The 16,336-nt window shown below is 43.9% G+C and overlaps 1 protein-coding gene across 1 annotated transcript in view; it reads right to left on the bottom strand.

The window, feature by feature from the left end:
- The window catches only part of DPP6 (dipeptidyl peptidase like 6), a 560,172-nt gene extending 554,266 nt beyond the window's left edge, over window positions 1-5,906 (bottom strand). The window contains exon 1 of the mRNA XM_051611181.1: window positions 5,756-5,906. Coding sequence (XP_051467141.1) covers window positions 5,756-5,815 — 60 coding nt within the window. The 5' untranslated portion in view covers window positions 5,816-5,906. The remainder of the gene's footprint in view (window positions 1-5,755) is intronic.
- Between the last annotated feature and the right edge of the window lie 10,430 nt (window positions 5,907-16,336).

The following is a 16,336-nucleotide window of genomic DNA, read 5'->3' as shown; positions in this document are numbered from 1 at the left end:
AGGAGCACATGCTGATGGGCCAGCTGGCTCTTAAATAGCCAATGGCTACTATTGCCTTCATTTTCCATGGCAGCCAAGCTCAGCTTCAATCTGTCCTCTCTACCGAGCTTCCAATTTTCACAAAATTTGAGATCATTATTATTCTGTTAAGCTTAGTAGGTTTAGTGGTTTACTCTCAGCCCCTTACTTCACTGCCTGTAAAACTTGAGTAATTCTCCCCTTCTCCCAGGTTTGGCCTCTTATTGCCAAACTAAACTGTAAACACTCAGAAGGCAAAGCCGTTTCTGTCCACATGGGGTTACAGCATCCAGCAGGACTGGGCTTTGACCTGGGCTGAGGCTCTCAAGCAATGTTTTTCTCAAAGGTTCATGTTTTGAGACGGAAGCGTAATTTCTAAGAGACTGCCCTTAGAGCTAGGCTGGAATTTGAAGATCGTGTTTTAAAGCCCTGGCAGGTACATCAAGTCCTACTTTATAGCAGGTGTGGAAGTCAAGTTTGCATTTCCACCAGAGCACTAAAATTGGACCACTCAAAACTATCCTGCTTAGCTGTGCCCATACACAGTAGCTCACCACAGACAGTAAAATGCAATATCCAAGTAAAACTGAATTAATTTCCACTTCAGCAATAATACAGAGGAGCTACCATAGCTTACTCATCTTAATTTTCTGTATCCAAGAATGCTAGAAATACTGTGGCTGTGCTGCTCCCATAACTTTAGATTTATTTAATCTCTCTGCAATTAAAACGACATAAATAAGTAGTTATTCAACTGAAATCAGTGGAATTCACATGAGGGTAATAGTTCTTGTACAAGAAGAAAGTTAAATTAATTCAGTGCAGATGTAACAATCCCTTATTAATCATTTAAAGAATAAACAACTATTAAAAATGAACTTTCATACCCTGTTAAAAGGACATTATTGTCCTGTTGATCATGGCTATACAAACACTGCACTGTCCCTTTAGATCAGGGTAACTCCCTGCAAAGATTCAGTCTGTAGGAACACCCCACATCATCAATTTACTTTTCTTATAGGTTAATTTTGTTCTTTGCAAAACAATGGGAAAGCAAACAAAGGTATAATCAAAACTGTAGTTCCAGTTCAGCTTAATTGATTGTACTTTAACAAAGATTTTAAATTACTTAACTGAGTTGTTTTCACACCCACTTTCTTATCTACCAATATTGCTAATTATACAATTGTCTCTCCTTCAGTAGAAAAGAGAAATGTGTCCGAGTGATTTGCTGTTGTCCTTGAACATTCACTATTGCCCACTAAAAATCAAGTTGCAGTTATTTAGGCAGATGTCCCAACTTCAGGACTTTGATTCAACAATCTTTTGTTAATGCTTACATACTTTAAGCTGAGAGAGGAACAGTGGTTGCTTAGTATCTGCTGCAGTCCAGAATATGTTCTGTAAGTCACATCTAGGAAATTCATGATGTAAACACACACCATTACCTTAGTTATAACTCCGCTTTGTTTCATCTTACCATACAGCCTGAGTGAGTCTCACGACTCTTGCTGGAACAAGAAAACACTTATCTCTGACCTGCACCAGGACCAGAATCAAGAAGAGGCTGAAGTCTAGATCCACAAAAAGATTTAAACGTCTAACAAAACGCCAGTGCCACTTAGGTGGCAAAAAGACTGTGTTACCCTCAAAACACACCTAAACTATTTACATACTCATCAGTGACGTGTTGTTGGGGCCATAAGCTGCAGATGACTTTATGCCGAAGGAGCTGGAATGACATCTCAGAGGACAATGGGCCTCAGTTATACACTGACCATGTCCAACACTGAGCATGTCCAACACTGAGCTCCACACAAAATAGCTGCAAGAGCTATAGCCATTCAAAAAATATGGTCAGAAAGAGGTTGACAGAGACTGAATCAGCAGCAGTGCTGTGCCAAGCAGGATGCACTAATGCACAGCTGAGGCTGCTGTACAAAGCTGGGGGTTTAGACCTTACCCTCCAGACTGTGCACATCAGCCAAGAGTTTGGCTAAATGTGTTTTCATGTAAAATAAAGAGATAGTGCATCCCTCTCTCCCAAGCAGACACTGTGGCTTTCCATTTTCCCCAAACAACTGCCCTGCACTCTGCTTTGGCCCCTCTCCAAAGGGAGAGACAAGAAGGTTTCTGCTATGGAGCAGTCTGTCTCCTGCTGGATACAGGTCTCCCAGGATGGGAGCTGGTGGGGCTCTGAACCCTCGTCAACACTTAGAAGGACACCAGATCCACAGACCCTCCTTGCTCACTGTACCCAGATGGAGGACTCCAAAGAAAGTAGTTTCTAAAGAAAGGAATTAATCCCAATGTTTTCTGTAGATTTTCCTCCCTGAGGATAGATGAGATTGGGAAACCCAACGTGAAACAAAGTGCCTTCTCACAGCATCCTCCTTGGTACTATCTAAGAAAATAAATTAAATTTAAGACAGTTTCTGTGCCTTGCAGTGGCTGGCATGGGGCTCTGGAGTACTGAATACAAGCCAAAAGCCAGGAGCTGCAACATGCAGTGTTGGAATGCCTGAGTCCCCATATGGAATTAGCCCTCATCAATACTTCCTTCAAGATATCTGTCAAAATGCGACAGCTGGGAACTGCACCCCAAATTCTTATGCCAGAATCTGAATCATTTTCCAATAACATGCACTTTCTTAAGCAGAGTCAAATCCTCTTCCCAGCCCACACGAGAGAGGAGGTTGGTTTTGTACAGACCCTCAGCGGCTGTAGAGCTCACCACCCCAACCACCCGAGCACAACAGAAATGTTCCTATGATTAAGCTTTTCATTACAGCATTGGGGTGAATCCTCTTGCCTTCCTCCCACAAATTATCTTAGGAAAGGCAATGAGATTAGTCACAGGCAGGGGAAAAAAAGAGCATTAGAAGCTCTATGTACACAAACTCTTTCTCAAAAATAGTTCTCTCTAGCCAATAAATCACAGCCTTTCAACAGCACTCTCAAGTGGCTTACAGCTAGATCTTGGTTAAAAACAGCTAAAGAGTCTTACATAGAAATGTCAACAAATATATGGGTTCTACTGGGCATGCATTACTAGAATTTGGAATTACAATTAATCTACCTAAGGGCTTTAATTGCTTCCGCTCTTTCAAATGTTAACCCCCTTGCTCATCACAACTGTGCAAAGCTGTAAATCTTGCGAAGGAAATTAGAAGTTTAAATGTCTATTACCTAGTGAGGGGAAACTCAGAGCAAAGGCAGGAAGAGTCACTTTGCCCCAGTGACGTGACATTTGCAGCTCTATGAGTCGACACAGCGTGCTGACATTTTTTGGGGGGGAAAAAAGCCTAATGAGTTGGTTAATGAGGAATAGAAACAACAGTATTTGATTTATGATGGATTTTTGCCCTGCGTTATTTCTTCAACCCACTCCCTCTTGCAAATACTCCAGCCTTCACCCCTGGCTGTTCCTCTTTCACCAAAAAATTCCAGCTCTTTTGGAAGTTCCTTCTATACTCCTTCCTTTCTCCCTTTCCCTCTCAATCTCTGTGCAGGCTGCAATGGGAAAAGGACAGCCCATGATGCAGCTACAGCGACGTAATAACTAGGTTGCTGGGACAGGGCAAGTAAAGAAGGTACAGGCAGATTTCTCCCTGTTTCTTCCTCTACTCAGGTATGAGATAATCCTTCTTCTCTCTTAAGCAATTGATTTCTGTGACACTTGTAGAAAGCTGACATTTTCAACACTTCTACTGTTGGGTCAATTTTGGTTAAAATTGGCCAGTAAGCTAAAAAGTTAGGAGATTAGGAAAGTCAGACAAGTCCTGTTTTTGGTTCTGTTGCTTTATTTTTAGTTGTGGAATTTTTTGTTTGTTTTAAAAAAAAAAAAAAAACAAAACACAACAACAACAACAAAACACTATTATACAACTCACAAGCATTTGTGTGCTTTAGAAGTCAGTGTCACCAAAAAAATCTTGGCTATTCTGTTTATTTTTTACTCTATCGTGGAACTCTTAGGGATCAGTTATTCGTTTTTTGAGCCCTGTTTGATACACACTCATCTCAGAACTCAGCAAGGTTTCCTTGCAACTGAATCAGTCCTGCATGGAGTTTTCTGTGTTGTAATTAAAAACCTTTAACCATCAGTCATGTCTATCTTCTGACTTGAATATTATACTTGTTTCCAATGGAAAAAAAAAAACACAACAACAACTACATCCTACAGCATTTGAAAATAAGAAGATGCCTTCCAGACAAATATAAATGTATCTATTATCATGTGCTAAGAATATACACATTTGAGCTCCATCTCTTCCTTCTCCATTAAAGTGTTAGGTCAGCAGCTTCACACAATAAATTATTACTGACATGCACTAGTCCTCCCTGTTCAACTCAAAACTCAATGAAACCCAGCAAGTGCAAAGAAAGCAGGCCCAACAGGCAAGATCCATCGAGGACCTTCAATTTAAGGCCCTCGAATTATGCAAAGAGCTTATGCATGGGTTTAACTTCCAATATATGATTAGTCATGGGCTAAGCAAATAATTTCAGCAGACTCATCTAATCTGTTTATGTGCTTCCACAGTCCTCATCATGTTGCATCTTTTAATACTCACATAGCCTCATGATTAGTGGGCTTAATCCTAAAAAGATCATATGAGGAAAGCAGGTATAGCTGTCTATGCTTTAGAGAAGGAGAGGTCTGAGGTAAATTCGTGTGCCTAAGAGTTTGTAGAATCAGGTCTGCAGTAACTAGACATGAAGTACCCAACCAGGCAAGCGGCAGCACCAGCATTTCAAAACAACACGACCTCAAGACTAGAAGATGGAACACAATGCCAGTGTTCAGAAGTCAAACAAAAAAGAAGTTAACAAAGTACCATTTCTGGTGAAAGCTAAATGTTGCATTTCTTTAAGGTGCATCCCATTAGCTCTTATATGAAATCATGTCTCTGTGCAAAATGCTAGCCTCAAAAAGGTATTTGAAAACTTTGGGGAGGAGTGAAAAGCACCATAAAACAGAAACGCAAACACTGAGAAACTTCAAAGAGTTCCAGAAGATGCACCAACAGAATTGTCTACAAGAGGGCACATACCTAACTAGTTTAGTATTGCAGTTTATCAGTGTTGTAATGGCAAAGGCAAGGGCCGCCTTCATCACCATCAGAAAAAGGTTACTGCAAATTTGATCTGGATCAGGTGGGAGCACCCAATGCTGCTGAGTTCAGGAGAGTGCACGATAAAGTGTTTTATGCCAGTTATTTTTAGTTTAATGCTGGCTATGCAAACACACCGTGGCAAGAAGCAAAAGCAGCAGATAAAGATACCTCAGCCCACGTTACACACCAGCACAAACCTTTACCTTCGAATCATTTTAACCCGTTTGAAGCACGATCACAAGTTCCGACCGTTCAAGCACTTGGGGCTGAAAGGTCGCAGCATCCTCGGTCCCTACAAACCACGTTCAACACCTCCGCAGCCTAAAGGTGTCACCCCGCGGGGAGCGGAACCCGCCCGGCCCCAGCACCGCTGTCCGGAGGAGGCTCCGCACCCGCGGAGAGCCGAGCAGAGATGCTGAACTTCGCCAAGTTGGGCTGGAGGGGAGCGCCGGGGGCTGCTGCCCGGGACGGGGGCACCGCTCCCAGCTACAGCTTCAGGGAGCGGGAGCAGCGGACGGGCGAGCCGGGCAGCCCCGCCGCTGCGCGCCCCACCCAGCCCCCTTCCCACCGGGCTACGCGCCCCGCGGAGCCCCGCGGAGCCCCGCGGCCGGTCTTACCTTGGCCCCCTTGCCGCTGGAGCAGCGGACATGGTTGGTGACCCCAGCCGTCTGGTTCATCTTGGGACCGGCGGGCAGGGAAAGTTGGGCTCCGGGCGCGATGCTCCGCGCAGCCCCGCGCACCCGCGGAGGGGAAAGGGGAGGAAGGAATGGGCGGGGGCTGTCCCCGCGGCGGAACCGCGTCTCCGTCCGCAGGGGTCTGCGCGCCACCGGAGCTCCCAGCTCCAAAACAACACCCGAAACACCCCCCCACCGGCTCCCCCGCCCCGCACGGCAGAGGCGAGGCGAGCCCGGTTCTGCCCGCCCCTCGCCCTCCGGGGCCTCCGCGGCAGCGGGGAGGGCTGGCCCGGCTCCGCACCGGGCGCAGGGGCCGCTCCGCACCGGGCGCAGGGGCCGCTCCGCTCCGCGGGACGCGCTGTCCCCGCCTCCGCAGCGAGCCCGGCGCTCCCCGGGGAGCTCTCACTTCTTCGCTGTTGTTTGGTTTTAATCTCCCCCGCTGGGGGAAATCGCCTTTAAAAAAAAAAAAAACAAAACACAAAAAAAACAACCCAAACAAACAACTGTCCGAGTTTCCACCAGGGATGGGTTTGACCCACCGGTGCTTGGGGCAGCTAGTCCGGCCGGTTCCCGTGAAATAAACGTTTGGTTGTGTTTTGATTGACAGGTGTTTACCTGCTACCGAGCCGCAGGATTTGGGTCTTACTTGTTTGTATAATTCCTTTTCCAGGTGTACCGGAGCTCAGGGCCTTTTGGGTTTGTTTGTTTGTTTGTTTTCTTTGTTTTGGTGAAATGAGGGCTGCACAACCGACTTGGCTTTGGTGGTAAAAATGTGGTGTTTAAGTATTAAACGAACAAACCAACCAACCCCTATTCCGAGTCATTATCCAGATATTTTCTGCTATTCCTGTTCCACTCCTCTGCTTCAGCCCATGAGGCCAGATGCTGCCTCTTCTGGTCTTGGAACAAAAACTTTGTGAAATGAAGTTCCCAGAGTAGAAAAAATAAACCAAACAAACAAAAGAATAAACAAACAAACAAAAAAACCCAGCAAAAAAACAACAACAAAGCAAAACCCAACCCACCTTATGTCTGAGTGAGAAGATCAGGATAGCAAGGCTAAAAGCATCCACACTTCATCTTACCAAATTGTTGGGTTTTTTTTTTTCCTTAGGGGTTAATCTGTCAGAATGGATTGTTTCAGGCATTTTTGTTATGTTTCTGCAGCATTCTTAAAAACCTTTACATAAATAAAATCCTTTCTGGATTTCTCCTTTCTGTTACCCCTCTTTCAGGTAAGCAAGGCCATACAGCACTGCCTCTAAAAGAACAGCAATGCTCTGGCTGTTCATCGTGCACCAGAGCCAACGGTGCTCTGTAGAATCCCAGCTTCTTAATTTCTGAAGGGCACATACCCCATCACGTGCTTAACTGGCTGTATTTTCCAGCCCTGTAGTTAAAATGGATTTAGAGACACCACTGTGGAGCAGACAGCAGAAGAAAGCACAGTTGGAAGGTAAACTCTGTTACAGCCTTTCAGCTCCAAGGCCAAAGAGAGGTCCCAACACCACAGTGTGCTGTTAGACTTCCCTCCCTGTCAGCAAGGGGCACTGATTTTTAGAAGAGCATCTAATGACTGCTTTGATAAGAGAAACAGGTTTCCTCAGGAAGAAACCATCTTTTCAGGGTCAGTCCTTCCTCACCGAGGAGCTCTCATACTGTAATGAGCACACTGCTCCTTAACCTTGCAGTTTCTGCTTCCCTTGCTTTACTGAAACAAGATGCTTAGCTCAGAAGTGCTGCTAGGAATTCCACCCTCATGGACAAGTGTCCCACCAGCCTCCATGTGCAGTGGGTGCTGGCACCCTGGCCGAGCTATCAAGCATGCTCAGCCCCAAATATCATATATTATTACTAATCCCTGCTACCTTCCTCTGATGGCTTTTACTTTTCTGTACTGATTAAAATTTGAGGTTTAATGCTCCGACTGCTCTGTTCAGTGGTTTGATTTTCGTATCTTCCCAAGCAAAATGTCCGTAAGTAAGTCCAATTACAGACTTTGAGTTGTATCTTTAATGGACCCTGGCTACATTCTATTCTCTCAGAATGGTTTGTTGCACCAAGACATGCAGAAGTCCCTGGAATTATTTCCAGTTGTACAAACAAGCAGAACAATTTTTTTTAAAAAAAGAGATAAGCAAGCAAAATTGCCCAAAGAGATTTAAAATCCATTGCAAACCCTTCTGGCCACTTCCTGGATCATGGGAGTGTTGCTTCATGCTGGTTTATCGCAGTTTTGTCCTGAAGCAAGGCAGGATATGAAAGACACCTCTCCTCTGTCCTCTCTGAGAAGCAGCCTCCTCTTCATTCTGCTGCCAGTCTTTTAGAGCAGGCAGGGAGGCTATTTTCACTATAGGGCACATTTTATCTTATGCCCTGGCAAGAAAGAGCCAGGGAATGTCTCCTGCTTTCTTTCATTTTTCCACTTGATTCCTGCCCCGCTCATGGGAGTTTCCATTCTCTCCTAAAACCCAGACAAACCTTACAGCACTGAACCTCCCTTCTGCAGCTTCCAGCTGGGATAGTGAGGAGAGTTCACAGGAGAAGACATTTGCTTTCAAAAATAGGAATAAGCATGAGGATGTTTACTTGGAAGAAGGCTGCTGAATGCATAGGGGAAGGGCAGCTTTTGAAATCTGGTAGGAACTGGTTCAGTTCCAAACTCTGCCCAGACCTCTCTACATGATCCTGGAGGAAAACCATCACCATCCTCCTTCACCCTTCAGTGTCCCTCTGCCCCAACCACTTGCAACTTCCCTAAGGCAGGACATACCTATGCAATCCTAGAGGGTCCAGCAAAATTTGGCTCTTGTTTCAGTGAGGGCCCCTAAATACTGCAGAAAAGGCAAATGTGAAATCATTACAATCTGTTGTTCTTTTAATTGAAGTGTTTTCTAAAATCTAGAAAAGAACAGACAATGCCACGAACAGCACAAAAGTTTTCAAGTGCCTGTGAGACAAGTGATTCATAGATTTGTGTTCGTAGACTGTTCAGTGAAGTGTGAAGGAACAACAGTATAGTGTCATATAAACTGTAGCATATAAACATCCCTAGGCATTTTACACTTTGAAAAAGATTATACATAAGCTCAGCTGAGAACAGTATTAAAAGGAATCTCAGCCACACGTTTTGGGAACATTTAGTAAGAGAGCTAATCTGTCTTTGGAGCTGAGCTAAAGCTATGCAAAATGGATGCAAGGAAATTCAGGCAAGCATGACATAAGATTTTAAATAAAACAAAACAGAATTTTAAAGCCAAACTTATGTAATAAAGTTTAACAATGTGTCGAGTACTTTTTAAGTTCTTCAAATTCATACGTCACAGATTAACTCTCTAAAACTAAGAGAAAATCAAAATCAAGAGCTTTATATATTTCTTCTGCCTCCAGAATTGAGGCTTTTGGAGAAACACCCAGTGTCACAAAACCCAAAACCAGCAGGAATTCCAACACTGGTGAATTCAGCTAGTTTCAAGTTCCAGCTCAGACTTAGTTAAGGACTTTTGGAATACCTCACCATGTTTATAAATTCTTCCCAAGTGCCTGTTTTGATCTAAATTTAAGCTGTCTGCAGCACGGTATCACTGCTCTGGGAACTCCAGGGATTTTCAGGCTTTCACAATAACATGGCAAAGATAAAGACTCCTGATTTCCTTCACTGGTATTTTCAGTAGAAAGCTGTTTGAGAGAGTCTAACATTTTACCACTCTGCAATTTTTGACATTGCTTGTGACTTAACCAGTAAGTTACATCCAATTTGTACAGGTCAAAAGCCACAGTGCCAGGCCACAGGAAGTCTAATGTGAACTTACACTTGTACAAAGGTCAAATTGTTGCAGAAATCATCAATCAGGGTTCACCTTGCTCTCCACCTCAGAACAGAAATGTGATTAAAAGCCTGGTTTTAGGAAAAAGCTTAGAAAGGTGAGTGGTCAACATGCAGCGAGTGGGGAGAAGTTGAGAGCACAGGAGATGAGGAGGATGTGAAAACTGAGACCACGGAGTGCTAAAGAACACAATTCTAAAAATCAATGCAATGATGGATCAGGAATGAATGCAAAAAGCACAGCACGGGAAGGCTATAATTAGATGATTTAGTCATAGCCAGGAGCCTGACTGAGCTTTTTGAATCCACTCAAGTGGACACAGTTAATGCAGAGTTTGGCTTGATCGTTACAGTTCTTCTCGTGACAGCAACACGGGGGAGGTTCACAGGATTTTTCAGTCTGTATTACAGCAATATAGGTAAAAACTCATTAGTACACAAAGGGATCTCACACCCTGTGGAAAAATTATACCTGCAGATCAGGCTGAACATCTCCTGATGCAGCTGTGCTTCTGGGACCTCTGATACGGACTTAGCAAAGTGCTGGGAAGTCAGAATAACCCCAGCAGCACTTGGACCTGTTCTGTCCACACTGAGTTTGGTGGCTCTGCAGGGAAATTGCAAAGAGGCAGTCTCCACTCTTGCTTTCCTTTCATTGCTACCAGCAGTGGAGGTTAGTCAAAGCTAATGTAATGATGGGGAAAATGCCTGTGCAGAGTAACACTGCTGTGAATATTAGGCCTCCTCAGAACAGAGCCATCTCTATGAACTTCCAGGCTCTGTGAGTAGGCAAGGAAAAGGAGGTGTTCCAAGTCCCCAGAAACCTTGATCATGATGAGGAATCTTTGCTCAGCAGATGGTATGAGGACATACACATGCTGGCTGTAACTTAGGGTGAATACCCAAGCTGACACTACCAGCACAGAGCCCAGCTTGGTCCAATGTTCTCCCCATGAGAAGGACAAATTTCAGTACTGAACTGAGCGAATTCAGAGCTAGTTCACAGCACCTCTGCTGGCCCCTGCAGGCTGCAGTGCTGACTGGGGCAAAACCATTCCTGAAAGAATTTGGCCCAGTGAGAATCTTGAGAGGTATGTGAGAGCCAAAAAACTCCATGCTTTTCTGGTACCGTTCTCTTCCTAGTGTGCTCACAGCAGCTCCCACCTTGATCAAGCCTATTCTGTCTCCTGTTACATTTTCCAGCTCTTTTTTTACTTGGCCTGTTGTTCTTTGCAAGATGAGATGGCAAAAGGGAACTTAAAAAGCAAAAGTAGTGATTAATTCCACAGATGCTGGACCCCCATGCTTACCCACAATACTCCCCCTGCCTTCCCCTGCCTACTTACCTCTTCTCATTGACATTATTGAGGAGGAAGTGGTAGCTCAAAACCTTGAGCTGGAATCAAGGATCCAAGCTTTGCTTTTGGCTCAATTGCTGATCCACTGAGTCCTTTCAGTTCCTTGGATCATCCACATTTTCTTCCATCTGCAGCTCAGCCAAGCAGCTGCTCTGAAACCCCTGGAGCAAAGACAATGCACTAAATGTGGTAAAGGACTTCAGTGGAAGTGAAACACCCAAGTTAGTTAGAATACAGCCAACTTCACTTTTCTGTTTGGTAGATCTCACAGGCTTCTAAATTCACTGGGCACCAGGGATGCTCAGGAAGCCCCAGCTGAGGCCCTCAACCTGCATCCCTTGAAAGCTATGAACTTGGCCAGTAAAGAACAAGGGTTTATAAAGCTGGAGAGCAAATGTCCGAAGTGATAATCATCTACAGTCTGGTGATAAGGGCTTTTTCTTAGTGTTCCTGGGGCTTGTGCCTGCTTCTGGAACTGCCTTGTGTTTTATATTACACAGCTGCTGGGTGAGCAGTCCTTTGGCCAGATGTATGAACACTCCCAGGTGAATGCCCTATTAGGAATGTTTTAAGCATGGCATTATTAAGTAATAATTTACTCACCCCATTTAGTCTACGAGGTCTCCTTATCAAGGAATATGATTCATCAGTACTACTCTAGATCTCACTCTAATTTATTTATACTTAATGGCCTTTCAAAAATATCTCTCCACTTTACTTTCAGGCACAAGAATATATATGAGATATTAAATCACATCATAATATATGACATGTTACAAAAATATTGCATAATTTATACAGATTATAAACATAAGAAAAATCATCCCATAAACTACCATCAGATGTTCTTATGGCTAGATTAAGGCTACATGAGGCCTTTTAATTTAATAAATCAATGGGAAATAATTTTACTCAAACATCACGTTTGAAGAAGAAGCAAGCTGTTTGAAACAGATTAAAAAATGGTCTATCTGTATTGAAAATGAAGGGTATCTATCTAAATAAAGCTCCAGCACTACCTTCATGAGGGTGAGGGCTTTCTGCAGTGATGCCATAATCCTGCTGACCACAAGATGGTGCAACGTTTTGGCCATGCACGAGTTCGGGGATAGGCTTGAAGAGCATCTCTTGCCCTTGGATGGTCACCACTTCCATGTTTTGAAACTTCAGGTCATTTTTGACAGCTGCCAGACAGTCTACAAACTCCACACAAATTTTAAAAACAAATCTTCACTAACTACATCTTTAGAGAAACTTCATTTTTAGAATGAACTGAAGGGAGATTCTTTGCTTGGAACGGAAGGTGTTTGAAAGAGAAAAACAAAAAAAGAAAAGCAAATCAAGATTTTCAGGGGGAAAAAAAATAATTAAAAATTCATTAAAGGTTCAAGATCCATAGTGTGTCCAAAAAAAGTGAAAAGTAGTTGAAAGATTGTTGCAGAGTTACTCATGGGAGCAGTAATTCAAATCCATTTCCCTGGACTCCTCAGTTGCTCTTCATCTGACATGTTGTGAAGTAGTTGTCTTTTGAAGCAGCAGAAACTCAGCATGGGGTCTGCAGTCCCTCTGTGGATGCTGAACATAAGAGAAGGATAAGGAGACTTGGATCCACCAAATTAGAATTTTCATAAGACACAGTAATATTTTTAAATTAGAACATTAACACTTTCCATCAAAAATATTAAGTCTTCCCACACACCCTTAAAATAGTGTTGCTTTTATTCTTTGAGGCAGTGAGGAAATCAACACTGCCCTTACTGAGTTGAAAACAAAACTTTTTTTCAACAGTCAATTTTGATGGAAAATCCCCAAGCAGCCTTAGTTTTCCTTTTTGTTCACTGTGAACTACTTTTTAGCATGGAGGATGTGCAACACAAATGCACAGTATCCCTGAGGCAACTAAAGCGCTTGCTTAGATGGAAAAGGAACAGCAAAAGTATGTTTTAAGCCAGGATTCTAGAAACCAGATGGGTTCCTCTGAATGCTTCATGTCTTGGACACCCAGCCTGAATGACCTTATGAAGTGCTGAGCCGTCAGTTTTCACTACCTAAGATCTGGTGCTTTTATGAAGACATGCATTAGGCTTCTGAAGGAACCAAAGAGCAGCTTCTGAATTGCATTTTTAACTGTTTATTCTGTCAGCTTGCAGTGGTAGTCAAGGTAGAGGATGAGCAACATATAACCCACCAGCTTTCAGCAGGTCCCTCCAGTGTGTCTGTACCACAGCCCGCCAGGAGACAGCCAGTCCCCCACACCTCTCTCTGGGCAGCCTGTTCTGGTTCAAAGGAACTTCACCATCCCTTTACCTTCCAGTTCTTGACTTGGAAGAGAAAGTTCAAAAATTAAATTTTTAAAAACTATTTTCAATACAAAACTCTAAGCCCATACAATTCATAGAACCATAGAATGGTTTAAGTGGGAAGGGACTTTTATGATCATCTAGTTCCAAACCCTCTGCCATGGGCAGGGACACCTCCCACTAGATCAAGTTGCTCAGAGCCCCGTCCAACCTGGCCTTGAACACTTCCAGGGATGGGGCATCCCCAGCTTCCCTGGGCAACCTGTTCCAGTGTCTCACCACCCTCACACTAAAGAATTTCTTCCTAAGATCTAACCTGAATCTCCCCTTCTCCGGTTTTAATCCATTGTACCTTGTTTTCTTACTATAAGCCCTTGTAAAAAGTCACTCCTCAGCCTTCCTGTACCCCTTCAGGTACTGGAAGGCTGCTAGAAGGTCTCCTCAGAGCCTTCTCTTCCTCCCAGGCTGAACAGCCCCAACAGCCTGTGTCCTTAGTGGAGCTGCTCCAGCCCTTGGATCATCCTCATGATCCTCCTCTGGACTCAATCTGATAGTTCCATGTCCTTCTTATGTTGAATCTTCAGAATCTGACACCGTACTCCAGGTGGGTCTCACAAGAGCTGAGTAAAGGGGGAGAATCACCACCCTGGCCCTGCTGGCCACACTTTTTGATGCAGCCCAGGACACAGCTGGCTTTCCTGTCTGCAAGCACACACTGCTGGCTCATGTTGAGCTTCTTGCCCATCATCACCCCTAAGTCCTTCTCCTCTGGGCTGTTTTCTATCCATTCTCCATCAGCCTGTATTTGTGCTTGGGATTGCCCTAACCCAGATGCAGGACCTTGCACCTGGCCTTGTTAAACTTCATGCAGTTTGTACAAGCCCACTTCTCAAGCCTATCAAGGTCCCTCTGGATGGCATATCCCTTCCCTCCAGCATTTTGACCTCCCCACACAGTTTGGTGTCATTGGCAAAACTGCTGAGGGAGCACTCAAAGACACTGTCCATGTCAAGGACAAAGATGTCAAATAGCTGTAAATTGCTGTAAAATACTCCCATTTGACTTCATGGGTAGAATATTGCCACATGTGCCTTTGCCCATTTGTTAATCAGCAAAAAAACCCTGATAACTCCATGTAAAGGCTCCATGTCATCTGCCAAGACCCATCATTCAAACCTCTAATTTCTGCAAGCCAAAAGAACAAAGCAAGGAATTTGAAGTTGAAATATTTTGAACTCCAGAATTTGAAAACCACAGTCAGGTGTACAGAAGCAGAAATAAGGTGGTGAAGGTGTCATTAGCCAGTGAGTATTGCACAGAAGTATTTAATCTGTGTTCCTCTTTTGTGGTATCTCTCTTTAGTGATGGAGGGTTGATCAGGTTGGTTTGGGACAGTTGTGACTTATGTGTGGCCACCACAAGCTCTGAAGAATTCAAAGATCCTAAAAAACTTCTTTCTAGAGAACACTGTAGCAGGCACATGCAGCAACTAAAATGATTGAAATGTCACATAATGTTTGGAGGGACTGCTCAGGAATCCACTCCATCTTCTAGCTACCGTTTCTTAAGCACTTTACCTTGCACTTTCAGTGCAGGTATCATTGGCTTGGACATAATTTATCTTATAACTATCACAAGAGGTGTTGTTGAATCCACATGCACACACACAATCTGTAAAGCAGCAACAAGAGAAGGTATTGCTTACCACTGAGACTTTAAAAAGCAACACAACAAAAACCCAGACACTGGGAGAACACAAAGATAGAGATAGTTGTTGGCAACCATAACTGAAATACTACAGACCTCCCTAATATCCATGTTCTGCTTTGCAAAACAAGTCCATCTGCTGAAAGCTAGTGAAGACTGCTGCAACCCGATGGCCAGAAAATCAGGAGTAAATGGGGTGCATTCATTTTGTACAGAAACATAAAGTATTATCAAGACTTTCTTCCCTCACCAGCAGAAGTGCACCAGAGGGCAGTATTTAGGCTTGAATACATAGTTTGGGGTAAGTTTTCTTGTCTGACGCGAGGAGGCATTCAGAAGAGCAGGATGGTGGCTCTGCTGTGCAAGAAGATGGGATCAGGAAGCCTGTAACATAGCACTGCAGCTCCTGCTCTGTCTTGCGATGTCAAATTTGACCTCAAAAGTAGACTGTAAAAGGCAGGTGGAGATGAGCCAGGTTTTACACCAGCCAAAATCTTTTTACACTGTATGGCTCATTTTTCACAAGGCCTTCTGTAGCTCCAGTCTCAGGACTGGCCTCAGAAGAATTCCTGCACAGCTTGTGGTCGCAAGATTTACCCGGTCATCCACCAAACATAACACCTTTGTGTATCTTATGGTCTGTATTTTCCTACTGCAGCCTGCATGTAGCTGCATATCAGTCACAATCTGAACTTAGGTGAAAGGTGTCTCTGAGCGTGTTCTCCTTCAGCCAATCCTCAGAGCCCATCCTTCAGACTCACCTGGCCTGACTATCTACCTGGGTTCTTCCCCTCCTCTGCTCTTCCACTGCAATCCCTATCTCATCCCAGTGCTTCCCACCTGTGAGCAGAAAGTTACAGCAGGACATTCAACTGAAGCAAATTCAGGAAAGGGCCTAGTGGTTGGGTCAGGTCTATGGCCCCCAAAAACCTACAATCAGCTCTTAGATTGGGTGTGTCTTAGGTCAGCCTTTCCGTCAACACAAAAAGGTGGCATCTTCAGGCACCCCCAATTAATTCTAAGCTATTAGTGTCTATAAAGCCTGTTGCCAAGGACTATCAGGCATCTACAAAAACTATTAAAGTTGAAAGCCCCCTTGAAGTGCAAAACCTGAAAATACACCTTAATATATATTCTATTTAACAGGACATTTCAGCCTCTGTTGTGCTTTAGCTGGGGTTCATTTTTCGCTTGGTTGGTTTGGGTTTTTGTTTTGTTTTGTTCTAAAGCAGGCTATGTTATCTCTCCAGAGGTAGAGACCTGTGGCATTGCTGTATGGGAACAGCTTTTAGTTGCCTGGGAAGACAAGTGGGGTATCTCACAGCAGGTACAT

The sequence above is a fragment of the Apus apus genome, chromosome 2 (genome assembly GCF_020740795.1).
Source record: "Apus apus isolate bApuApu2 chromosome 2, bApuApu2.pri.cur, whole genome shotgun sequence".
NCBI classification, from domain to species: Eukaryota; Metazoa; Chordata; class Aves; order Apodiformes; family Apodidae; genus Apus; species Apus apus.
Note: the sequence above shows the minus strand (reverse complement) of the source record. Positions and strands in the feature narration are given on the sequence as shown.